This window comes from Daphnia pulex, chromosome 5, assembly GCF_021134715.1.
Source record: "Daphnia pulex isolate KAP4 chromosome 5, ASM2113471v1".
NCBI classification, from domain to species: Eukaryota; Metazoa; Arthropoda; class Branchiopoda; order Diplostraca; family Daphniidae; genus Daphnia; species Daphnia pulex.
Genome location: NC_060021.1, coordinates 10,108,047 through 10,134,892, shown reverse-complemented (window position 1 = coordinate 10,134,892; position 26,846 = coordinate 10,108,047). Strand labels below are relative to the sequence as shown.

Genomic DNA, 26,846 nt, shown 5'->3' with positions numbered 1-26,846 from the left:
TGATTCAGAAGGGATCGGATTTTTTTTTTCGAGTCTTTTAAGTTATTTCCCGTCCACAACACGAATTTTTCCCACTTTTTCGAGAAAAAATAAAATAACTAGTTTGAACTGGTCCCCAAGTTTGTGTGTATCTCGAACAATTATTCACGATGCACTACAAAAATGCAAGCGAAAATCATTTGAATAATAAATTCAACACGGTTCTTTGCATTTTCTATCTGACGGAAATGTCAGTGATACTTTATTGACGATACGGTTAACTTGGTAGAAGAAAATAGTTACACTCGGTTATACTTGAATAGGAATGACATCTGGTCGATATATTATGTATAGAAAAAAAAAAATGGAAATCATATCGTCAAAAACGTGGGTGATTCTAAATCTCCTCCAGCTTTAATACCTTGAGACCTTGAAAATGTTGGTAAGATTATTATGTAAAAAAAAACCTGTCGCGCACACACAGAAAAAACAATCAATCTCGAGCAAACGCTGAATATATCAATAACAAATATATTCCATTTCAAAAGCTTATATGCGCTTAAAAAGCAGAGGTGGGAAAAGTTGGAAAAAAAAACTGGAATGCGATTTGTTTCATCCAGCCACCAGATGGTGTCTCGTCGACAACCAACTATTCGCAATTCGAATAATTTCACTCTGATGAAATGTGGGGAAGGACCAAAATTCTTTCACTCGTTGCGTTTTATTTCTTTTAAATCGATTTTTTAAATTACTTAAAAAAAATATTACTTCAATTATTATTTTTTCCCCAAATATTTTACGAGCAGATGACATTTAGACGTTGCCGGAAAACATGAGGGTGGGTTGTCTGGAATTGAAAAAAAAACAAAAGAGAAACGGCTCTGAGAGTCGTCTGATGTGATTTTCAGATGGAATGATGGACAGTTGGACAACGTAGTGGCTCAAGTCGGACCCCCCTCTAGTGACCTTTTTTCTCTTTCGTTTCCTCTCTGTCGCCATGTGGCCGTGAATATCTGCTGCGACGTCGGTTAAAAACACACGGAACAAGTCCTCGCAACGTCTAGAAGGTCGTCTTCTCCCCCCATTGATTGAAATTCAATTAAAAGACGAAGAGAAAAGATAAGACCTGCCCCAGAAAGAACCAGAGTGGGTATTGATTGACTGCCATTTCGTGAGACCTCGGCTGCTGAAGAGTTTCTAAAAGAAGAAAAAGTTCCCCAAACAACCCAAAAAATGGTCAATTTTCGATGTCATCCCATCACAAAGTTTCACAAGTAAGTCAAGGTTCAATGGCGCCCAATGTTTTTTGTTCTTTGTCATTTCGAACAATTTTTAAAAGCCCCCCAAAATCCACAGATATGGGCTGCACGTTTTCGTTTGTGTGTGTGTGTTGTGGCAATTGATTATTCGGTGAGGCATGTGGGCGTTCGGATTAGCAGAATACGTTATGCATTTGGGAGAAAAGTTGACTCTGAGAGAGTCGCCTCGTGCTCCAGCTTTTTGAAGGTTACGTGCAAAGATGGCCGCCCTGCATTATCGGCTTTTGTTGGTGCTCCAATGATGAAAAATAAAAACTTGAAAAGATGTTGGGAGAGAAAAAGAGAAAGAAAATTTTTATTTTTTCTGCTTTCGAGTACCGCAGGCTATGCTGGCGGGAGCTTTTCGTGAGTCGGGCGGGAGAACTTGTACACACATACAGAGGAGAGAAGGGTAGGAAGTTTTTTGACGTAAGAGATCGAGAGGCGGAGAGAAAAGTTGCGCATGCGCCACGTCTTTTTTTCTTCAAATTTTTCTCCATTTTCATCCGAGTTTTCTCATATTCCTTGGTTTCATCCATCTTCTCTTTTGTCGCTGAATCCAGAAAGGAGAGCCCTTGGGTGTGTGTGTTTTTCTTTTTCTTCATTTATTTTTTTCCCTCCATCCACGACTATTCTGTCAGGGCTGGGCTGGGCGAGTAGGTAGCAAAAGCCCGTCGTTCTTTAGCTGTAGATCAGTCGGTCACTAGAGCCCATCGTGAACAGTTTCACCGTTCGTGCGCGCGCCCGTTCACTTTGCCGCTGTCCTCTATTTTCCTACAAACCTCCTCCCCCACCCCCCACTAACTCTTTTAACTCCTCGTAATTTTTGCTATCCAGCACGGATTTGGGTAGACGAATCTCTCGAACGAATTCAAGCGTTGCTGTCAAAATCCAAATTTTTCATTCGCTGATTGTCGACTTATTTTTTTTGGGAAACGAAAAATTTTCCTACACAAAAGACGATCGTGTATGTAGGCCAGTGTTGCATTGTTCGTTTCTTTTTGGTCTATTTTTTTTTTTTTTGAAGAGAAACAAAAATTCTTTGAGTTGTTTGTCCCGATTTCTATCGAGCTGGCCTACGTGCTCTTGTTTCCGCTCTCTCTCTCTCTCTTTTAATTGTGTGCATCGTTCGTGCAAGTGAGTGTTGGTTTTTCGTTGCTCATCTTTTTTGCTCAAGATTATCAGAAACAGGTGAGTCGATTTTTCATCAGCCTTTTTTCTCGTGTATTGGATTTGTTGTTGGGGGGTTTCACGCTAGCTCTGCTTCGCACAGACGTGGGTTACACGAAAAAACACAGCAGAAACAGGAATTAAAAATAGGATGGATTGGTGGAGCAGAATGGGTGGGAAAGGAGGAGGAGTTGGCTTCACGATTCGAAATGGCGCGCGCGCGCGCGTGTGTGTCTGTCTGTACGTTTGCTCTCGGGAGGTCATCGCCCCTCTCTCCGTCGTTCACTAAACTTCTCTCTCTCTCTTTTTCTCCCGACATTTTCGGTTTGTTTTGCAAAGAGAAAAGCGAACGACGAGGCAAAAGATAGGCGGGTAGAAAGAAAAGAGTTTGGTGTGCGCGTCTGTGTGCGCTGGTACACATAAGGGAAGAACAACGTCGGTTGACTTGTCAATAGCATTTTCAGTTGATTTCTGTTCTCTGCGTGTCGTCCACAACTACCGCCGCTTCGAGATAGTCGAGTGGATAATATGCGCCGCTGGCCCCCCCGGGATCATCTGTCGCAATGGCGGGCACGTGGCATTTGACATTTACCCGAGAGAAAGGAAGAAGGGAGGATGTGGACGAAGAGGTCAAAATGGGAGAAACAGAAATTAAGTTCCAGACTTTGCACCGCGTCTGAACCTTGATCAAAAGGGAAATGTGCGTGTGTAGTACGAGCTGTGTGTGTGTGTGTGTTAATCCACCCACTTTTCACTACACCCTTGATGGCATTTGTTTTGTTTTTGTGAGTCCCAGGGTCTCTCACTGGCGAAATTCTCTACCAAAGGTGAATTTTCGTGTTCTCATTTTGATCTTTTGTATATTTAGGTTGTTTCTGCCATGAGAAGGTCGACGCAGTGAATGCTTTGCTCCGTTAATGAATTAACGAGCGCCATCGAAAAACCTTTTTTGGGTGTTGAATAAATTATTCAATTTTTCTTTCGACATCTCACGGCCATTCGGGTGTTTCACTCCCAAGTGGTGTTCACTTTTTCGACTTGGACTTCGTTCGTCTCCGGTTTGGATTCGACTCTACAAGCTCCTCTACTGGACACAGTCTGGAACCAAGTCAATCATCGGCTCTTCAATCGCCAACAGGGTCCATTCGACCTGACGGAACATCCAGCTGAGATGATAATTTCCAAGGACCTCTTCATCTTTGGAGAACAAGACTATTTGAAGCTTCTCCGAGACAGCAGAAAACGAGATATGGGACGTCCCGTTACTAGGTAAGTCGCTTATTATTTATTTGCCATTTTACATTAAAGATAAGTGAGTGGGTGTCTTAACTGTCGCTATGCTGTGGGAGCGTTTCCTCTAAATCCCCACACATAAAAAAACAACTTGTGTCGTGGTGGTGTTGCCTTTAGTGTGTGAGTGTGAAATTTGGGAGTTCCGTCTCTCTCTCTTCGTCATAGGACTTTCACTCTACCAGGCTTCTTTTTGTTTCCTCTGCGGATTGTACAATTTCAAAGGAGAAGTATCGTATTAGATCTCGAGAGGAGCCACGACCTTGTCGCCAACAATCAAACTGTTGCATCATACGACTTGGTTTTCCTTTTTGGATATTATTGTTAGCCCTTTTTGTGTGGACTCGTTTTGCTTGTTGATTTGGTTGGCTGACGTTTATTTATATAGTCCAACATGAAATTTCCCGATTGTTATTTTTTAAAAAATGACAAAGGTTGAAGGCTGCATTGATTCGTCCCCGTCTGTTTCCGTTAGATACAAGAGCTCAACAAAACAATATCGATCGTGTGTGTGTGTGCGCGCTGAGTGTCCTACACAATATCCTGCCGAGTTTGTGTGTATTATGGATCGTGAAAAATGAAGGCAGACCTTGAAATCTGGATTGGACTTTATTCGGTCAACACCACCTGGCGATTTCATCATAATGTGGCGGGTTTTTCCGTTTCATTCTCGACTTACTGACAATCGCGTCCCCACTGAGCTTGGAGCGCTTCTCTGTCGGGGGTGTACTCGTATTTAAAAAAATGAGTAAATGCACAAACGTAAGATTCAAACGAGCGGGAAAAATGGAGTGAGAAAACGAGCCGAATTTTTTGTTTTTCACAATGAAAGGAAAATTCTCAGCAAAATGTGCGGTTCACGTGCGTACAAATGTCGTCCATTTTTTTTTTGTTTTCGCGATGCGTGAGTAAATTTTGTCGTGTGTGTGGGTGGTTGGGAACCACTAGTCGCTGGAAAAATTGCTCATCCGCAGCCTTCTTGTTCAAGGTCACTTTCCCTCTCTTTCAACCGTGATTGTACGCTGAAAAGAAAAGGCAAATGATCTACCTCTTATAAGAAACGTCCGGAAATGCCGCGCGTAGTACGCGCATCGCCATTGGCCTCTTTGCTCATCACGTAGTTTTTCTTTATTCTTTTTCTTTGAATTGCGATGAAAAAAGAAAAAAACCAACCGGTTGTCTCATTCCCATCGATACACGACTTCCTATTCAACCGCACAGTCTTTTGCAAGTCGTCCTTCGCCCTCTGTCTTTTATTATTTTTCTTTCCTTTTGTTTAATGGTTAATGAAACACGGTTGGTTACTTTTGCAGTTGAAGAAAGATAAATGGGGGATATTGATACATCTGCCGTGAGTTTTTTTTTTTTCTTATAATGAAAAAGCTCCCGGAACTTTCGCGTTTTATTTGGCTGCCAAGTGCGAACGTCACGGACAACCGACCGACTAACCTTCAATTTATGTATTGGTCAGCAGCAGCTGCTGTTGCTCATTTATTCGCCTGACGTAAGATATACAGGCAATTAGATAGCGATACCCTGGGACACAGGGTGTCCCTGTCTATATATTCTATCCCGGCTTGACAGACTTTGTTTCCCCCCCCCCCCTCCCCCACCACTCTGCTTCTTGTTCGTGAAACATTCTTTTCGACGAATTTGGAAGTCAATTGGAAAGTGATTTTGCATAAACATCATCTGATGGAATGGGTCAGACCACTAAGCCGACAAGGTCATGGTGACCGTGAAAAAATGGTCCGTGAGTTTCGCGTTCAGTTCTCCAAATAGTTCGCGAGATAGCGCGACCTCGCCTTGCCCTTGCGACATCTTCCACCTACTACCAATAAGGAGAAATTGGCTTTTTTGTTTTCCATGTCGTTGTCATTTTGGCTCCTGTTGAACGCTGGTTGCCCTGACCGCGCCCCTGGTGTCGAATCACGCTGAAATCTCGATCGCTAGAATTGAACGAAGGTCTTTTTGGGGGGGGAGTGGGGAGACGCCTAATTAATTAATTTTAGCTCATTCCGCCATCAGTGAAGGTACTGAAATTGCACATTTGCATGACAGGCTGATATATTATGTTTTCACGGACAAAGAATGGAGGCGACTCTTAAGGCCATGATGAGGCAAAAGAAACGGGACTCTGTTCGTCGTCATCCGTTCGAAAATGGAAAGTGAGATGAAGGTCCCTCCGCGTTCACCCAATAACCCACAGAGGAAAATGAATAAGACTTTTGTTTTTATTTTATTATTTTTCATTCTCTCTCTCACTTTTCGTTTTGTTTGCTATTTCTATTTTTTTTTTTGGCGGCGCCAAGTCGCCACTGATCCGATGGACGGCGTCGGATCTTTCTCTATTACATCTCGCTTGGTGAAACATGAAGTTGCTGGGCCATCGAGTTATCACGCCAGATGCGATAGAAACGTCGACATACCACCGGCCGCTCATGTCTTAACTTTCCTTTTTTTTTCTTTTTCTTATTTCTTGGTCTTAAATTTATTTGATTTTCTGAATTTTTTGACGGGCAGAGCATTCAGATGTCGCCCGGGTAATGATCACTTTTTCAAGCTGGCGATGACATTTCGATTGACGTAGGAATTGGGTCCGGTTTCGTTAAGACGATCTCTCTCCCCCCTTTTTTCTGTTCAGTTTCTTTAGTCGGTAGACATGGCAACCTTCACGATGAGTGTGTGGCCTTCGACGGGGCTTGATTGGGAGCAGTGATAACTGGTGTTTGTGTGTCCAGGATTGAGAAACGGACGGATTCATGACAGACTCTCCCCCTCCTCCTTGTTTCCCCCCCCCCCCCCCCCCGCCACATCTCGAATATGGATCGGATCCATTTTCCTTTCTTTTTCGTCCGTCACTAACCACTCACGTCCACCCTTGGCATTGGGTATTTTTTATTTTATTTTATTTTTTTTTTAAATTTCCATCTTGTTTTCAAGGCCGCCAGCCACCTTATCACCCAATGAACAGGTAAAAATGTAAACGGGGCGTGGCCAAAATAGTATAAGGGATTTGTTCCCAACGCAATCAATTTGCTACGGTGATGATGGGGACACTTGTGTGTTACGTACCTGATTTGCATACTACAAGCCTTGTTTTTTTTTAGTTCTGTTTTCTTCTCATTAAACGGCTCTGTTGGGGGGGAAAGAAAAAAAAGAATCCGAGCGTGCGGGAGCGAGTCAAGAAAGTCTAGAACTCTTGCTGGAGGGGCCCGCTCAATAGCAACATTCTTTTCGAGTAAAGCTGAGCGCGGTGGCCGTGCCGAAGGAATTTGGCGAGGACAGCGTTCGTTTTCAAGGACAAGGACCCGGGCAATCGCCCGCGCGCGCACACACACACACACCAACAACTTGCTCACGCAACATCGTCCACTGGCGCTCGTTCGTTCGCTCGCTCGCCTTGCACGTTTGCCTTGGTTACGACTAGAAATAGCACTAGCGATGAGTCAATAATACTACTAGCGCGTTCCCCCTTGCCTTTTTTCCACTTTCGCTCAGCGTCCGGAAATCAACAAAGTGACGTTGTTGTTTTTTTTTCGTTTTTTTCTTATTTGTAAATTGTCTTTGCCAAATTGTAGTTTGCCAAAGAGCCTTGGAGTTTTTAGTGATCAATCTTTTTTGTTTTTGGACGCGTGGCTATTCCTAGACGAGATCCTCAATCTAACCTTGAAGGCGACACCAATTCCAAACCGGGAGACATACTGATACTTGACGTGCTTGGCGGGCGCCATTGGCAAAGCTTTTTCCGACAAGTGTAGGACTGTATAGTCATAAAATCCCCCCTTTTTTTAAGTGCTGGCATTTTTTCGGCCATTTCTTAGAAAAACCAAATTTTGTGGATCAATTCGAATTCTATACGTACCAACTGGCGTATCGTTGTCTTTTTTTATTGCGCTTGTATTTACTTAAGTAGCATTTCCTCGAAGTCGATAACGCCCACCAATTCAGAGAACAGCCTAGTTTTGATTGTACACAAGATGTTTCTTTTATGTGATGATCACTTTGAACTTGTCAAAATGATCAAAAGATCAAACTCTTGTGCCTAAATGTGGGCGTGTATCGATCCCGAGAAAGTCCAGCCATGCCCCAACGTATTCTTTATCTACATGGATCGATATTCTATTTAAAAACCTACGGTCGATTTTGTGGTTTCATATCCGCCCCACTTCAAGTCTAATCGCCTCTTCTCTTTCACAATTTTTTCCTCGGAAATGGAAAACTCAGAGCGGCGGATCCTTAAGGAATGGTTTGCCTCTGGCCGTTTACATTTTCACTCTTTTCTCCACCGATTTCCCGGAATTGATTCCGTAAAAGTAAGACAGCGACAACGTCTCCCGGAAAGGGCTGAGCGGAGGATATGGCTTTACTTGGTATATAGTCGTTAGTTTTGAACAAGTTGAGAAAATGAGGCGCATGGCAACAGCAAAGGATTTTCACTCCGTGCTGTTCTACTCTAGTCCTTTCATCTTCCCCCCATTTCTTTTTTAAAAAATAAATTGCCGAATATTTAAATTTAAAAATGCGCGTCTGCGAGTGGAGATGAGTGGCTATCCTCGTTTCATACGGTTTCCAATCAACCGTTAGTCGTGATTGCGTGTTTTTGGTGATGACTATATCCATTCACGTAAGGCGGGTCCGTCTCGTTTCCGAGACCGTAGGGCAAAGAATACGAGGCGCCAAACGCTTATTGGTCATACCGTGCAGGAAAGTTTGCCAGGTTCTTGAACTCTTGACGTTTGAATATAAAAGAAAGAAAAAGAAAAACAACAATCAACGTAAACAATAAAAGGAAAGATCCAAATGGATGAGAAGAATCTCTCGTGGTTTTTTTAAGGAAAGAGCTCTTTTGTACTGCACGCTGGTCACGAGGGGCTTCCGCATTGGCGCTTGACCCTTTAAAAGAAAAAACAAAACATAACAAATAGATGATATAACTACAGAATGGAAACACGACGTAGAAGTACGAATTTGGTTTTACAGACGAGTTTTCTGTGTGTTCTTTTTCTTTTGGCGGTTGACTTTGAGAGATGGAACCATAAAATGTGTTTAGCGTGCAATTTGAGGGATGACGCCAAGCCTCCCAACATTGGCGACCTGTCGTCGGACTGGGTCGCGCTTTGTAGATTCCTCTGCTCGGCCTGATTTTGGCGGATGACATTCGTAAATATACCACTTTGATTTTTTGATCAAGATAAAAAAGAAAAAAAGACGAGTTCTGTCCTGTTGGCTCGGCTTTGGTGAACAAGTCGGTCAATCACCTCCTCTTCTTCTTCTTTTTCGTCTTCTTTTTTTCTTTTTACCCGACTTTAACCGGTTGATCACGTTTCTCTCTCTTTCTTATTCTATCCATCTATCCTTGTTGTTTCTTTGATTTCCTTCTCTTTATCGCTTCCTTCTTTTTCATCGTCTTATCTCTCATCCGTCGGTTCTTGTTTTATTATTTTCTTTGAATTTTCAAACGGATAAGGCGCGATGGTCTTTTTTGGTCATCCAAGTCCTTGTTGGACTTTTGACTTGCATCTGCCCACTTGTGTTGCCTCTTGTGAAGAGTAGATTAGAGGTCGCCGTGTTTGTTTGCTCTCCTTCTCCGCCTTGTTAAAAAGTCTCGAAAAAGGAATGGATTGAACATCCGAAAATGCTGGAGAGAAAATAAAATAAAAAAATAAAAAAGACAAGTAGAACGAACAGCTTTCAAAGTCGAGAGGAAATAGTGCAACGCTCTCTATCGGTATCGGGCTTATTACTATGTGGCCGTCGGGTAGACAATAAACCGAGGAATATGCCGTCATACGGCGACTACGAGGACAATGACTGCTGCTGCTGCTGTTGTTGATGTTCTTGTTATAGCTACTTACGATACCGCTACCTATTGGATTGGAAAGTAAAACAACGGTTGTTTTTCGGGTCTTCTTTTTTCTAGACGCTTTTCTGTTTTCGGGAAAACGTCGTTATGAAATGGGGAAGGAAACCAACCCCGAAAACAAAAAAAGTAGCTCTACAAATAACCCTAGAGTCTGCCAGCCGTCTGCTGTCCCGTTTCTTTTTCATTGTTGAGCACCACCCTAGCAACCAAATTGAGATAAAACATTCCGAAACCAAAGCAAAATAGAAACCTTGCGGAGTTGTGGTCGGAGCCAACCCGACTCCACCCTTTGAAATCGGAACGTCTTGTGTGTCTGCTCGTCTCCGTTATACGCGCGGATAAAAATAAGAATCAAAACTGAAAAAGAAAAGGCAAATTGATAGAAAAACGAACGGGTCGATCTGTAAACCTTGTTTTGGCCAGATTTCGTTTGCGACACGAGCAGATGGTTGCCATTTGATTACTTACTTACTTTTTTTTGTTGTTTCTGTGTGAATCCAGTTTGTGTACATAATTAAGCGAACACCTAGCGAGCGTCCTGGATTCTCCCGCTTGTGTTTTTGGAAAACAATCTGGTGGCATATTTCATTGCGACTTTCCTTCTATAAAAGAACTCTTCTTCTTCTTCTTTCTTTTTTGGGGTGATATCACCAACACCATAAAGACTGGGAGAGATCCAAGTGTGGCTCTCTTTGACTTGGCAAGTCTTGCAACACCGACGCGGACGTGTGTTTTTTCAAAGCGCCACAGAATCAAAACTGAAATGAGTGTGGTAGATGTATAGTAGTAGTAGTACTAGCACGGACAAAAAAAATCTCTCTTTGAGTTCCGCACTGCGGCATCGTGAATCCGAAGTCGGTGCGAGCTAGTGAGAGCTAGTCTAAAAGGATTGAGAAAGCCCTGTGGTAAAGGTCGGATATATATTCTTGATCGTGGGGTTTCATCTTACGCCTCTTCAAGTGAACGGTTCTTGTTTTTTTCTTCTTCTTTGCCCAGATGACTCGTATGAATAAACGATAAGAAAAAGAAAAAAAAAAGATAATGTGAACTTGGATGAGGTCAAGTTCTTTTTTTTTTCTTTTTCTTTTTCGTGATTGGGCTTTAAAGCCATCTCGAATTTTATTTTTCTCGCTGATCGGCTTTCAGGCAGAACCTGATACGGCCTGCTAGATGTTTGATATCACACGTTTTTAGCCATGGCCGCTACTATCCCCTCCCCACATCACCGGTTGCCCTACTTTTCATGGCTCTCTCTGTGACCAATTACGTTTTCTCGGGCGTCGACCTTTTCAGCAGCGCAACCAAACAATGGGCCTTATTTATTTATTTATTTTTTTTACATTCTTATCTTTTGTATTTTTATTGTGTAAAAAGATACGACCGAGTTCGTTGACCTCCCCTCTCATAAGTTCCTATTTCGTTCTCTTGAATTGCTCGTGTGTACTGGCTGGCTGGCCGGCCGTTGTTGGCTCGGTGTTGTTTATAAGCTCCTAATTGGGTTTCTGCTTTCTATCGGCCAATAAATTTGGACCCAGTGGAAAGAAAAAAAAGATCTTCTCGGCAATTTCATTATTTTGTGTTGTTTGGTTTGGTTGCCGGGCTGGTTCTTGATTGGTCGTTTAAAAGTAATCCATTCGGGCTCCTGTAAAATGACACGGCTGGAAACGCAGCGACAGGTGCCCGCGTTCGCCGTGGTTATTTCCACGGATCTTTCACCAGCCGCTTTGGAAACATTGGGGTCAAGGACGGGCTCATGTCGTCCAGCAGCCGTGCTGCGTTGGCTGCAAAACTCCCACTGGAAAGGGATGCGACATCCGAGTAGCGTCTTCCGCCTGATTTCTTTTGATTCATTTTTGATTGGAGTTTGATTTGTAAAAGAGTCGGAACCGCCCAATTTCTCGTGTTGCGTGCGTTCTCAAATAATGGCATTGCCGCTTGCACAACATCCAAATCGAATGGGGAAAGCTCTCTCTCTCTCTCTCTGGCTTTTGGGCGACTCGTATGATCGACAAATTTGAATTACGGCTCGTTTCTTTTTCTCTATTATTCGAATACCAATTTCGTCTGAATTCAAGTTAACATCAAGAGAAGAGATTCGTAGATATGGATAAAATAAACTTGGGACACAAACAAAACGAAAAAAAAAGATGCCATGGGTATAAAGAATGGGAGAGGAGGATGGAACGTGTTTTGAATCCCACACTACCGGTCACGCCGGATAGCTAAAGAAAAAAAAAAAAACCCACTTTTTTTTTTTTTTTTTTGCACGACTATGTAGGCTACTATATAGCCAGCCAACTAAGTTTCAAAGTGGAGCGACGGTACCTGGCGTCATCGCAAGCAAACAAGCAGTTCTATCTAAATGGAATTCGACAGCGCCTTGGGTGGATCTATTCTTTCTTTCTTGCGTGTGTGTATATAACTGTGCAACGCCAATAAGAAAAAAAAAAGGGGGGGGAAGGAGGTGGAAGAAGGAGGGAGAGGTGTTGTGTGTGCCGGATTTCACTCTGCAAGAGAGTCGGGGAGAAAAAATAGCGCAACAACCGTGTGGTAAAAGCGAAAGGTGACGCGCCTCATCATCGTCATACTTGCTTGCCAAATAAAGCCGTGTGAAAGAAACCTCCTCCTCCTTCTCCCCATCTGCTCGAAAAGAAAAACAAAATGGCAAAAAGAAAAAGAAAAAAAAAGTTATTTTACGCGAAAATTGCCTTTGAGGTCGTTGACCGAAAACGGGATCTGCTATTCGGTGAGAAGAGCTCTGGACTCTCACGTCATCGGAATCCGATTAGAGAGTCGAATTTACGTACTTGTACACAACAGGGAAGGATAGGGGGGGATAGATTAAGGAAAGAAGAGATATGAAAAGAGATGATGAAGAGGAGAAACAGAAGAAGTCTGAAGAAATACACAAACAATTGGACTTTGTTGACTCACAACATCTGCACGACCCTAATCTAGTCACGCCACCCAATCGAGTGTGGAGTAGCCGACTGCGACTCGAGTAGACTGCGATAAAATTAATTATCTAATTATCATTGACATCCGGAAAGAAAAAAATTGTGCATCGCAGCGAGATTATGAACACGCAACGTTTGTGCGTTGGTGCGTCGTGTTGATTTAGCGCGCTAAAAGTCGGCTGACCGCGTCAAGTGATAGTCGTCGTCGTCGTCGTCATGGTGCAACGCTTCACGATGACGCAGGACGGGAGAAAAGCGTCGGTGATGGATGACATGTGACGGCGTCTATTTCGCCAACCTTAACTAACCGCATCGAGAGACCCACGACATTAGGAGAAATGAAAAAAGGAAAACTAGCGAAAAAGTGAATTCATCGAATTGAAGAGCCCAGTCCGCTTTTGACTGGGAGCAATCGGCTCACGTGATAGCAGATCAATAACCTGACATCACGAGCGTTGTTGTTTTTTTTTTTTCTGTTTTCCTTTGCTTTTCCAGACCTCCTTTTTTTCCCCCCTTACGTAATATCCATCGATTTCTCTCCCTTCCTCGCATTTTCCGATTATTTGGGCCGGACCGGACGGAAAAGTGCTCAATGTGACGTGGAGTTTTTAGTAGCGCACGACTGTCAACTCTTGTGCACCTCTCACAGCATGCATATTATCCCGGCCGAAATGAGCGATGACGATCGTGAGCGTGCGGTGTGTGTGTATTTTGCACACTGCAGAGTGTTGCGGGATCCGGTGACCGTGTCCCAGTTGGCAACCACTCCCTTAAATATAAACAAACCATGGTTCGTCTACTTTGTTCATTGGAAAGGAGAGAATATTTTTGCTTTTTTTTTTCCATTTCATTTTTGTGGATTGTAGCAACATGATATCCGCTTATCAACAACAGAGTTGTGGTGGCGGCGACGATGGAGACGGGCCAGCAGAGAGAGAGAGAGAGAGCTTCAACCAACACACACAAAGTTCAATGCCCCTTTTCGTTTGCATAAATTGCACTGGTGCAAACCAAACCGGCGATTCAAGTGATTTCATCTTCCCCTCCCCTGCCCTTGTCCAGCTCTTTAGGTTAATAGCGTTCTTCTCTCTGTTTTTTTTTTTTTAGTTTTGTTTTCTTTCACGACTAACGTTTTTCGACGTGAATCAGCCGAAAAAAGAAAACAAAAAAAAAAAAATCTTACCAACTCAGTGGCAAAAAGATTTGTGGCTTCTTTCGATACGATGTGACGGGTCTGGCGTTGTTGTTGATGCGTGCGTGACCTCGGGCCCCCACGGGTTGTTGGCCGAGTTTCCGCCTTCCGTTTCTCTCTCTCTATTCGTTTCGTTTTGTGATTCGCCATTTTTTGGTTGTTGTTATCTTTTTGCATTTATCTTTGTGCGTTGCACAGACTTTTCTCTTTTCTATTGGAGAATGTCCATATCCTTTCTCAGGTGCCCGAGTCGCTCATACTCTTATAGGCCGTTGTTTGATTTATATAAATTTGTGTTTATTTTCATCGTGAGCGTTGGGACAAGTGAAGTAAAGAAACACCCCCCTCCCGTCCAACGCACTACCACACCAATACCAATGAAAACGCTCCTTTCTCTTTTTTTGGTCAACAGGTATTTGACCTCTTCTTTCATGGTGCGCTCACGCTCGCTCCCGATTGCGTTTACTGGTGAGAAAGAAAAACCCAAACAAAACGACAAGAAAAACGACAAGAAAAACAAATAACAAAAAAAAAAACTTTCCATTCGGTCCCTGTGCGTTAGTTATTTAACGTGCGCCCTATGCGTTTTTGTTTTGCCGTTCACGCATACGACGTCAAGCTATACCTTCTGCAATTTTTTCGTACGCTTTTTATTTTATTTTGTATTTTTTCGTTGTTGTTTGTAAGTTTTTTCTTAGTGTGTCGCTCTTTTTTTTTGTTTCCATTTATTTTCTATCGGTTGGTTGTTTTCCATTCTTTTGGGTTTTGCATTTCTCCTTTGCCTTCTCGATTCGGTTGGCGTGTCGCTACGAGCTCTTTTTGGCGACGACGTGGCGAGCGAATCGGGACCAGTGAGAGTCTGTCGGCTACGTCATGTCTTTTGGCTTTTTGCGGCTGTTTAGCTCTCGAACTCAGCCATCAACCTCGTGTGCTGATTTACACGTAATAAGCCACTTAAAACCGCAATTTCGAGACAAATAAAAAGGTTGATGCTCTCGGAAGATGAAAGGGACTGAAAGGAACCGAGCCAAAAAACCCAAAAACAGTCGGATGTTGTGATCGTGATCACCTGTGATCTCTGCGAGAATGTCGTTGGAATGATCCTTGGGTCGATCCGCAATGGATTCCCCACTGCCTACAGCCCTGGCTGAATGTGACGGGCGGACGAGAGAGTCGAATTTGGCCGGCGACTGTTTGGCGAGAGGAAGGAAGGAAGGAATCGATGCTGCGCCATTCTCGTCGGTCGTTCAACCCGCCGTGCCACTCGACTCCACGGTGGCCCACTTTCTCGTTCGTTCGGCTTGGTAAGAGAAGGGCGGAGCGGTGGGGTAGTAGTGGGTGTAGAGAGTGTGTTTTGGGAGAGAACGAACGAACGAACGAATGAGAGGAAGAAAGGAAGGAAGGAAGGAAAACGAAGGAAAAGCAAGAAAGAAAGAATCAACAAATTCATGTTTCTTTTTTCTTTTCTATCGTGATTCATTTTTAGCCCTCTCGTTACTTGGACTTTTTGTTCAATGGCATTTTCCACTTTTAATTGAGCTGGTTTAACTCAACCGAAATGACGGAAACCAGCTTGGCCTGGTTTTTATTTTGGTTGTTGTTGTTGTTGTTGTGGTTTATTGTATTTTACTCTTGCCACTGGGGGGAGGTTAATCTCTTTCAATATCAAATAAGATGAGTCTCTAAAGGCACCCTCGTCGTTAATTGTGGACCCTTTTAGAACGTAGTGCTCATCTTATCGCTAAGTGAATGGGCGGTCGATAGGGGGGGGGGATCTATTACACGGTTGGTTGTTACACGTTGCTTACATGACGCATATTGTCCAGAGCAGAAAGAAGTTCAGTTTCGGATGATTAATATTGATTGGATCTCCAGCCCGTTGAGGTTCCGAGTCCCACCACCTTTCACTGCACCCACTCGAAAGAAAATGGGACTATGCGAGCACACATGGTTCTAAATGGTCAAAACGGGTCTGTGCTGGACTGGCCAGCACATCGAAAATGGGAATAGGAGTGAAGCCAAAGTCCATTGACTCCCCTAGAGTCTTAAAGCATCCAAAATTTTACACGAAAGTATTCTACATAGATTTGGTAGCTGGACAATGTTCGGACTTGTGCTTGGGATATCTTTTTAGTGTGTAATGTGAAAGGCGTTGGACTTGTTCCCCTTATTCGTCCCGCCAGTCTCTCTTGCTTTACCACTTCTGAGAAATCTCGTCAGCAGCTACAAGTTTGAACTGCACCGGAGCGAATCAGGACCCCCAAGCCAGGGTATTATTTATATATGTACATGTATATCTTTAAGTAAATTGTATAGATTTTTACACTGCTGCTGCGCTGCTATTCAAGAAGGAAACACAACACCGACTATTGTATATCATTATATGGAAAATAATCGAAAACAGTCTTTTGATTATATACCCCGCGTTTTTTTCGTTTTCTTTCTTTCTCTATTCGCCGTTACTTGTACATTTGTGTCTATGTTTTTTGAGACGAGATTCTACCGCTGATGACCCATTTTTCGCTGGCTCCGTATTCACCATTAGATTCAATAATGAATTCAAATGAATGGCTCGGATTCTTTTCTCCGAATTTTTTGTTCTGGCTACGTACATTTGTAATAGCTTTTCTTTTTCAACTCGGATCTCGTTTTCTTTTCCCGTACGGATATCACGTGAATTTCAGTCGGCGTGTGTGTGTGCTAGCGCTCTCAATTCAATATCTCTTTGTGATTTTTCGTCTACGTTACGAACTGGTCGTCAATAGGATTGAGAAGGTTTTGTTTTGTTTGTTGTTTGTATTTTTATCTGGACGCAATTCGTTAAACGGTGCCCTCAAAAAAACAAAAACAAAAACAATAACCTCCCCCCAAAAAATGCGTTGACGTCGTTTATGGGTATCTTGTCGGTCGTTTTCGGTGCGTTAGGTCCAGGCAGCGTCGGCGTCAGTGGCGAGTTCGTTCACCCCGCTTTCTCAAAACCTAATCCCATGCCAGTCGAGCAGTCGCGCCGTCTCTTCGTGCTGAACGCACGACAGCACGAAAGGCGTGTAAAAGAAAACCCTGGATAGACGGGACGGGGGCCTAAGAGGGAGAGAGTATGAAGATTTCTATTCTTTGTTTTGGTTTATGTGTTTTATTTTCTTCTTCTTCGTCTTCTTCTTCTTGTCAAAAGAATTTGGAAAAAAGCCATTTTGAGCCTCTTTTTTCTTCCAAGTGTTCATTTATTTGACGGTGACAACGAACTTTTTTTTGGGGGGGTTTTGTTTACTTATCGTGTGTGTCGATAGAAAATGGCTGAAGCAACAACGTCCGGCTTTAAGGGACGTCGATCCGCCGAGCTATTTGACTGCTGATATCTCGACAGTGATGGGACAGAGATCGAGAGAGAGATTGTAAATGGATGACATGGTCTCTTCTTCCACCGGGAATGTGCGATTTGTTTTTGATGGGTGAAGATGCCGAGAGAAAGGTTATGTCATTATTTGTGAATTTTTATTTTTGAAATAGAAAATTCTTTGGGCTGAAAAAATTTTGAACTCGTCTCTATTGGCTCGACGCCCGATCACGAACGCTTTTCTCTGTTGTTGTTTTTTTCTTTTTACTCTTTCTTCCTCTCGGCCTTATTCATTTCGTTGTTTGTTTTGTTTTTTTATATTACGAAAGAGGGAATGAATACTTGAATAGGTTTTGGAAGGAGGGTGGGAATATTTGTGATTCCTAGTTAGTTATCAAATTAAGTCAATAGAACGTGCTGTGAGAGAAGGGACTGGCTGCAAGTTCCATGGATTCACCACTATGACGTGACCATTGTTTGCAAATGGTTTCCGCCTCGATAGAAATGTGGTGCAACCGATGGAGATGCACAAAGGTTGAAATGGGATGTGAGGAAATGCAGGAAGAAGAAAGGCGAGCGCGGAGAAATTACAACGTCTCGGCAAAAGTACGAAATGGCCGCTCTTGCGCGCATCACCGCTGGAATGAAATTGCAATGGTGGATTCATTGTTATCAGCCGAATGATTGGGTGCAATTCAATGCGTGTCCTTGTGATTCGGAAAATGAAACGGCATTGTCTCTGCACGCATCTCGATTTTATTTTTTTTTCTCCTTTCTCATCTTTGGCAATTGTGCATCGTCATTGGCAAAATGCTTTGGTGTAAACTCTCGTTAACCCGGCCGTTTTTCGTGATTGAATGGCGTGATTCGCGTTTGTTTTTTGAAAATTCGTATTGTTGCTTTTCATTTCTGCATAACTTGCCGAAATATTTGAGCGTGTGTGATATACACACACATGTTGATGCAAGACTTGTAGTCCGGGTGAAAGTTGGCCTCTCAGCAGGTCGTTGACTCTTCTTCATCTCTCTTTTTATTTTTTCTTCCTTAAAAACTCTTTTCTCCTTCGTAGTTTTCCCTCTCCGAAAAATAAAAACAACAACAGACACACAGTTTAAGAAACACGGCATGCTAGGAGACGGTTATATGAATTCGATAACGAAAGTGGTGTGCACGTTACGGTCAGTAAGCCACGCGCTGGCTCCGAAGAGTCCCGCGAGCCTCTCTTTAATACTATTTCTCGGTATTTAGTCAGTCGTTGAACTTTTATTTCGAATTTGTTTTTTGGTTTTTTTCAATTTCTTATCACAATTCTTTTTTATTTTTTGTGTGTGTTCCGAGGTTGAATTTGTTGTTTCTTTTGGTTGGTTATTTGTTCATTGAATATGGGTTAATTCCTTTAAGGCCTATAAGCTTGAACTTCTTTTGTTTGTCTTCTTACGGTTTGTTACTCGAGATAAGTCTTCCGGAAACGGAATTTTGAGAGGATCCTAATTCAGTAGGACTTGGTCTCATCTTTCTGTTCACGTCGAGCGATCACACACAAACAAGAATAGAACAACTCCCAAAGTTTAAATACAAGAAATAAATAAATACAATAAGAGAATTCGGGAAACCGAAAAGAAGAAGAAGAAGAAAGGAGGAAAAACAATGGCCAAACCGCGCAACGGTAAATTTAGAGAGAGAGAGAAAAACCTAGACAGGGAGGGAGACCGAGTGAGAAACAAAAGCCGTTATTGTAGAGGTGGAAGAGCCCCATAGATACAAGTGAATGAGCGATCTCTAACTCTAAAGAACAACTCATAACATTTGAAGGAAGAAAGAAAAAAAAAAACGGAATAACAAAAGACAAGGAGGACGACATAAAAAGCAGCTTGCTAAGGGGAATTCTGACCTTGTTTTGTTTCTTTTAAAAATCTCGTTTGTGTTGTTCACGAGTATAACTTTTCGGTCAAGTTGCTTTGTTTGGGAGTTATTGCGTGCGTAGTAGTGCTTCACCATTTTGACGGCTGCGATGCTGAAGCTAAGCTCTCGACTCTCTTTTGGGCTCTTTTTGGGCTTGCGTGAGGGCCATATGAAACTGGATCGTCATCTAACTTGTTCTCTGGCTCCGGCCATCGCCAAGAGGGTTGTCCGATTTTTACAAAATTGGGGAATTGTTTGGGAGTGGTTCGAGTTTTTTGGACTTGTTTCCCATCTCGTCTTAAAAAGGATACCTGTTGAATAGTTAAAGCTAAAAACGGATAAAAGATGTACACCGCGTTGCGGTGTACATCTTGTCATTTCTATTCATAAAACCAGGAAGTTTCGGACGGACAGTAGAGATGTGCCTCGAGACTACAATTTCAATTATACAATATTTCGAGAACTGGGTTGCCTTGTTTTTCGTCGTGAATGCCTACTTTTTTAGCTGCGAGATAATTCAGTTAAAAGACTTTAGAAAGGGTCTGCTGGAATATCGGAGCGAGTCAGGCACGGGCATGTAGTCCGGCGATTTAGTGTTTCCCGATACATAATGTAAACAGGAGGCGAACCAACTTTTTCAGGCTACTACTACAGAATACACTCGTCTTTCCATTACAAAGCTGATTTCTAAGTTCAAGTTTGATTGTTTGATTATTGAAGAGACGGACAATGAGAGATTCTTGTACTGCACGGCGAGTACGGCCGGCGAGGAGGGGGAACTCGTTGCGTTGGGAGGCGGTAAAATGTGGAGTGAAGGGGTGGGTGGCAGTGGGTAGTGGGCGAGTAAAAGAACCCCAGAGAGAAAAAAAACAAAATAAATGAAAAGGTTTCTCGAGCGTCCTTCACATTCTCTATAGTCTGGACGTTAGTAAGAAGGGTGGTGCAGTGATAGTCGGACTCTCTCAGGAAGTACGAGTTGGTTCCTGGTTCTGGTGGTGTAGGAGCTGCTGCTGCTGCTACCATGAGCAACGGACGGATCAATTGACGTCCAAGTATCTGCTATCTTACCCCCCTCGAGGCTCAGTTTCTCGCTGTCGCTCGACGCTGGTAGACGGCAGTGGGTCATTCCAACCAGGTGTTTCTTTGACACGTTGTCCGCCATCAAAACAGAAATCAAAGTTTTGATATATCCGTGAATTTACTAGTGGTGTTCGTCAATTTTGGCCGACGAAATTGTGTTTGATCGCCGATGTTCGATTTACTTTTTGGAGGTATCCCTTGGTTATTTTGAAGAAGAAGAAAAAAAGAGACACGCATATCCGTCTATTAAAAACGTAGTTTATATCAGTGCGATTTTGCCATGATGGTCAGTCGATTGGGCAAAGCGAGTGGTTGCTCATCGCCAACTCGAAAATGTCACTTTCGGTACGGTGCCCATATTTTAGTTCTACAAATTGAATAAGCCCGTGAATGAAATGTCTAAATTTAGTTCTAATTTTTGGTTTGTTTCTTTTGAATTTAGACCGGATGGGCCAACTGGCAAAACTCGTCCTATGGACCTTCACTTTACCAGCCTGTCTGTCTCGATGGGCAAGCGGGCTTTGCTCAACGAAGTTTCGGGTGTTGTCCAACCTGGTGAAATTCTGGCAGTCATGGGACCTTCGGGTGAGTAATCAAAATGTTCAATCATTTACGTAGTGTTTCTAACGGCACATTTGGATTGATAGGGTCTGGCAAAACGACTTTGCTAAATGCCATCTCTGGCCGGTTACCCCTCGAGAGTGGCACTATCCACCTTAACGGAGAGCTGCTGAACAAGAAGCTCCGACGCAAGATTTGCTATGTCCTCCAGCACGACGTCTTCTTCCCTGACTTGACGCTCAAACAGACATTAGTGGTACGTGTCGTCTTATCTGATTTCTATTTTTTTTTTTGAGGGGGGTTCTTGCGGGGATTTTTTCTTGGGGCGTTAATGAATTGAATCGGTGACAAATGTTGATTTATTTGCAGTACACGGCGTTGCTGCGCTTGCCAGAAGCAATGTCGTACAATGACAAAATGCAGCATGTCAATCACATCATCGAGATTCTAGATCTTCAGCGATGTCAAGACACGAGTAAGTCCCGTTTCTGCCCTTATTTGAGTGTCAGTCACCCTTGACCGAAAGTCCATGGCCGTGTTGTTAACCCTTTCCTTTGTTACTTGGCAGTCATTGGAGACGGGTTGAGAAGAGGTCTGTCTGGCGGCGAAAAGAAACGTGCCAACATTGCGTGTGAGCTGCTGACAAATCCAGCGCTTCTTCTACTGGACGTAAGTGTCGTGAACTGAACCTTGTACCACCCGCGCACGTACGCTTTTGACTCACTTGTATCAACAAATTAATCGAACGATTCATTTGGAATTGACAGGAGCCTACTTCCGGATTGGACTCTAGTACGGCGCACAGTTTGATGACGACGCTGAAGAATTACGCTCGTCAGGAAAACAAAACGGTCGTCTTGACTGTTCACCAACCCTCGTCGCAGATCTTCTACATGTTCGATCGGCTCTTGCTGCTTTGCAACGGCCAGACGGCTTATTTTGGCGACACGAAAAAAGTCGTCGACTTCTTCAAACACATCGGCCTCCCCATCGAGCCGCACTATAATCCGGCCGATTTTATCCGTACGTCAAATATACTCCCTCGCGGCAGTGTAGTATATTTTGTGCGTCGGCAAGTTTTATATTGTTTTTTTTTCTTTTGTTGGGCAAATGTTACAGTGGAGCAAGTCAAAGGAACGGCCGAGAATCAGGAGAGGATCATTACTTCGTACAGAGAGACGCGGAGCGATCCGGATCTTGCCGAGCAGTTGCTTATGACTGTTGGAGTCGGCGGAACTACAAGTACCAGTACCATTTACGAGAACTACCTAGACGGCCTTCACGGCTCCAATCTTGACCCTGGTGAGTAGTTGAAGCTAATACCGTGACACTCTAGAGAGCTCGTTTGATGGATGTCATCATTTTCGTTATTGTCGCAGCACAACTACCTAGTCCCACACAAGATTACGCCTGCCAAGGAAATGAATGGCATTTAACCTCGCCTCCATCTCCACCACGTTCGGTCGAACTGCGTTTGACCATCGAAAAAGGCGTACCTTGCGTTTACAATAAAATCGGTGAGTTCATCAGCGCCAATTAGCGTCCAACTAATTCAAAACTAAATATTTATTTGAAAACTAGCTAAAGAAGAGGAAGACAGCGGCCGTTCTTCCTGGTCAGATAATCAAAGCCATGCGTCTCACAGCACTCAGGCCAGCAGCGGGTGCCACAGCTCGCCGGCCGAGTTTCACTGGGACGAGTCTACGAAATGGCCGACATCTTTCTGGACCCAATTCAAAGTATTTTTACAGTGATTTCTAACATGCCGAAACGAATGCATGATGTAATAATATATTTTTTTCTCTCTCAGGTCTTGTCAAGACGCAACTTTACTGTGACACGCCCGCGAATGCTTTCGCGTCTTAATTGGATTCAAACGCTTGGCTTAGGCCTCATGTCTGGTCTTTTGTGGTTCCGAGTCGACAGGAAAGAAGAAACACTTACCAACATTCAAGGCTGGATGTTCTTTTCGACCACTTACTGGATGCTTTTTGCACTCTTCGGAGCCTTATCTTCATGTGAGTCTGGCTACTATTTACAAATGATTTGCTTTTGTGATTGAAACGTAATAACGTTGTCTTTATCAATAGTTCCGTCAGAGCAAGAAGTTATCAAAAAGGAAAGACAGTCGGGTGCCTATCGTCTTTCGGCGTACTACATGGCCAAAATGGTCGGCGAGCTGCCGCTCATCATAACCCTACCGGCCGTCTATCACATAATTTCTTATCCGATGTTGGCGGTCGATTTCTTCAATCCCGGAACTTTCGTCATTCAGCTTGGCTTCCTATTACTCAACACAGTCGTGGCTCAAGTAAGCGATTGATCGAATTTCAATTTTGATTATAAGGAATAGGCGTACTGACATTTTGAATGTTTCTTTGGTAGAGTGCTGGCTTATTTATCGGGGCGGCTTGTATGGACCTGGAAGTATCAATTACCATTAGCGCACTTTATACCCTTGCCAGTCAGTTATTTGGTGGGTTCTTGTCCACGTCGATCCCGGCATGGATGGAGTGGATGCGGTACTTTTCCCTCGTCCATTATGCGTTCCAGAACATGCAAATAGTGGAGTTTAACCCAAATTCACCAGTTCGGTATGTTAAAACTCCACCTTGGCTTACTTATTAATACTATTGTGTATGTTTTATGAAACATTTTTTTAAATTATTTTTATTTTCTATTTAGGTGCGCCGAAAAGAATTCACGTTTTGACGCGTGTGTCAACGGGGCGGAAGAGATTCCTCCACACGCCATCCTTGCAGCTTCTGGTGGCACTGGGTTCCCCTTATGGGCCAACACGCTTCTGTTGTTGGCTTTCCTCTTCGTTTTTCGAATTTTAGGCTATATGGTGTTGCGTTATTTCCGCAGACCAAGATAAAGAAGTTTGCTGGTTACTTCAACAATAGCTAAAACAGTTAAAAAGAGAAACACTAATTATAGTGCAATCGCAATATTCTATGTAACACACCTCACACAGAAGCACGCTAAAAACAAAACAAAAAAAAAATACTACTACAAGAAAAAAAAAAAAAAAAAAAAAAAAAAACTAAAAAAGAAAACAAAAACAAAACGAAAAAACAAAATATTTAAACCTTTATTTTTCTATTCCGGACGGTTGTTTGCGTGTTGGTGACCATTGATACTGGACTCCTTTGCCATGTTTGTTGTGCAATTCTTTTCTGTTTGTTTGTTTCCCTCTATTCGTTTGACCCACTCCCCGATGCCAAGTGGTCAATCCTGACGAATTTCAGTCGCACCAGTAAATCTGCAATTCTGCATCCACAGCGTAGTTTGCCACACTGGGATTTAGGCAAAAGAACGTGTACAGGAAGTGTTGGTTTGTTTTGCGTGTGCATGTGTGAGCGTATGATTTATTTTGAATTTCGGTAATTTATGGTCCAGAAATATTGCCTCTTGACTGCGGTTGCGGCTTTTCAGCAGCTGGAAAAACACGGAAAATCCGACAGCGGCAGTCTCGGGTCGCCGAGGGACTCGGGCTATGTGATTTATCATTAATTGCCAAAACGAGAATATAGGAAAAAACAAAAAAACAAAACAAAAAAACATAAAAATTCCCTCCTTTAGCTCCCATTGAAAAGAGAACGATAAGAGTTATTCACATCTCCGAACCAGCCCTCCCCTTCCCTCCCGATCACCTCCGCCTCATATGATCCGTGATCTAGATCGAAACACATTCAGAGTATATATATATAATTATCGCACTCCTCACCTCGTGAATAATATGCCTCTTCATCACTACCTGTGCGAATGTTTTCTTTTAGAGTGAAATCCCGAGTAGCTCTTTTCTTTTCTCCTATTTTTTTGTTTGTCTGGCAAGCACTTGTTAACAATATTGGGCCAACATTGAATTCTCCCCTCACGCTCTTTTCATCATTTTTGTATCTCACGAGCTTCAGCGTTTTCAAAATAGCCTCGTTTTTCATCCAATCAATGTCGATGAATGTCCCCTTTCCGATGTGTAATGCCTCTCAGTTAGATTGTTACTACTTCAGTGATAATAACCAACAAATATCAACAGCTAATAGAGGTCGAAAGTAACGCAGTTGAACAAGTTTTGCAGGCCTTTATAGGTCGAGATAGAATCGATTCTTGCTCTACAGGCTAAACATCTTGACCATGCAAGTGGCAATCTTTCGAGGCACACACATTCTTATGCCCATGTGTAAAATACTAGGTGAATGAATGTCTGAACTTGGAGCGTGCCTAACCGTACGATATGAGTGGTTACATGGCAGTGGTTGCTGAAATTTCTAAGAGTCCTGTCGTTTTCATCCCTTTTCCGTTGGTCCATACTCTTTACTCCCCATCATTCACCCCGCACTTCAACCACGGGGATTACGTTATTGAGAGATATCTGTTCATACGTACCATCTCCCATCATATGCCTGTGATATAGCTTCCTCGGCTTATATTTCATTCTTTAATTTGTTTTCTTTCAGTCTTCTCTCATCTTTGGTCGATTCTGGAAATAATTGCGAAAATAAATGATTACAGATGAATCCTTGATTGAACTCGTTCATTGATAAATCACAGTGGAAGCATGTCCTACCACGGGCGTATCGTAAGTCAAGGGGTAACGGCGGGCCACGGACAACAGAAAAAAAGGGAGCTCAGATATATATGTATGCATCAGCGCAGATAAGTCCTTAAAAAAAATAAAAAAACTTTGCGCACTTTTATTAGTAGCGTGTAAAAGGAAAAGGAAAAACGATCACTTTCGTGTTTAAGATATCGCTAACATCGCATTATTTTCTAGTCACATGTCAAAAGTTCTTGTGATGCTCCTTTCTTTGTTTTTTTCGTAATTTTATTTGTGTTTTTCGAATAAATTCAACATTTTTAAAAATGTAGATTTCTTCAATGATTCTAGTGCCTGCGTAGTTAATTTTTATTCTCATATTGATTCTACTTGAAATTCTTAACCTACTTTCGGTTTCTAAATTCGTAAATATTTTATGAAAAGTGTGTAAATATTCGTGTGACACCGAAAAGAACCCAACATTCTATTTTCCGTCCACTCTAGGGCGTATCCTGGCGTCCGTTGTGCGTGGATGCTAAGGGCTGTCACTAGGTGGCTAAATATTTCGTTGTGTTTAGGGATTGAATTATTCAGCCCTGTATTGGTATTCGGGATGGATGTATGGGGGACGGGTCATCAAAGAAAACAAAGATAAATTGAATAAGACTTTTCCTTTTATCTCGTTCTTTTCATCGGAGACGCTGTTCGTGAAGGTTTGGTGCAGTCTTACAGGAAATTCTCTCACCCGACAGTTTTCGTATTAATAATGGTAAGTCCTGTTTTTATTCTATGAGGTTATGAAATTAAAAGTTTTGTTTGGTCAATTTAAGTGTAACATGGCTTTCAATTTCGACTTGGCAATTCCATCTGGTCATGTTGGCTGCTGTACTTTTCCCCCAAAATGTCGTCTCTTGATGCATGGTGCACGTCTAAAACAGTAAACGTAAAATGTTGATTAACTTAGAAATAAGACTTGCTTTGAATTAAAATTTTCCGATAGTAATTGAGCTTTTATTTATCTTTTGACAGCCTGATGAAGTCCAAGCTATAGTCATAGCTTTATGTGTACTTGATAGCTGCCGTGGAATTAAGGTTAGTCTTGAAGAGGGTCTATACTCTAATATATTGTGGGATAAAATTGTGATGTAAAAAACAAACCTGGAATGGAAATAATGTGCTCATAGGATAAATCAAGGGTTAGCATTTTGCCTTAGACTTGTCTAGGTATGTGTGCTTCCTAGTATCTTAGTTAGGAATTAATTGAAATGAAACTGTTAACATTGAGTTCTTGATTTAAATGAAGTAACTATTTCCTGCTTCTAAACAAGACAGTGTTTATGAAAAGATCATCAGCTTGTAGAGATTTGCAATTTTTTTGGGTCGGAACAGAAATTGATATTCCCTGTTTTCTTAATAATCTAAATGAAATCTTTGTGATGTGATAATCTTTGGCTATCTTGATTTATTTACTTGAGTCTAATGTAAAATGGAAGTTAATAGCTGCCTTACCTAATATATATTTGATTACTTAATTTTACAGTTATAAGCTTATGTTAAACTTGCATTTGTTGTTTTAATTTGAAAACTGTATTTTGAAATCTTATTTTTCACGTTATCAATGTAATTGGTTCACAAATGTTCTTTTGAATTGTGCTAATAGGTTATCATGGACGGTTT

At 42.4% G+C, this 26,846-nt stretch overlaps 1 protein-coding gene across 3 annotated transcripts; it reads left to right on the top strand.

Moving 5' to 3' along the window:
• The first annotated feature begins 850 nt into the window (after positions 1 to 850).
• LOC124194509 (ABC transporter G family member 21-like) lies at positions 851 to 25,149 on the top strand. 3 transcript variants are annotated; one of them, XM_046588729.1, is made up of 14 exons: positions 851 to 1,253; positions 3,316 to 3,716; positions 20,511 to 20,653; positions 20,716 to 20,885; positions 20,999 to 21,104; positions 21,198 to 21,298; positions 21,397 to 21,652; positions 21,749 to 21,931; positions 22,009 to 22,146; positions 22,211 to 22,368; positions 22,440 to 22,647; positions 22,720 to 22,940; positions 23,015 to 23,223; positions 23,315 to 25,149. In XM_046588729.1, the coding sequence occupies exons 2-14, from the start codon at positions 3,619 to 3,621 to the stop codon at positions 23,505 to 23,507; spliced, it is 2,184 nt and encodes a 727-aa protein (XP_046444685.1). In that variant the 5' UTR covers positions 851 to 1,253; positions 3,316 to 3,618; the 3' UTR covers positions 23,508 to 25,149. The 3 variants fall into 3 exon arrangements, with proteins under 3 accessions (XP_046444685.1, XP_046444684.1, XP_046444683.1); XM_046588728.1 differs by lacking the exon at positions 851 to 1,253 and adding an exon at positions 1,904 to 2,468; XM_046588727.1 differs by lacking the exons at positions 851 to 1,253; positions 3,316 to 3,716 and adding an exon at positions 19,901 to 20,413.
• Positions 25,150 to 26,846: the final 1,697 nt, after the last annotated feature.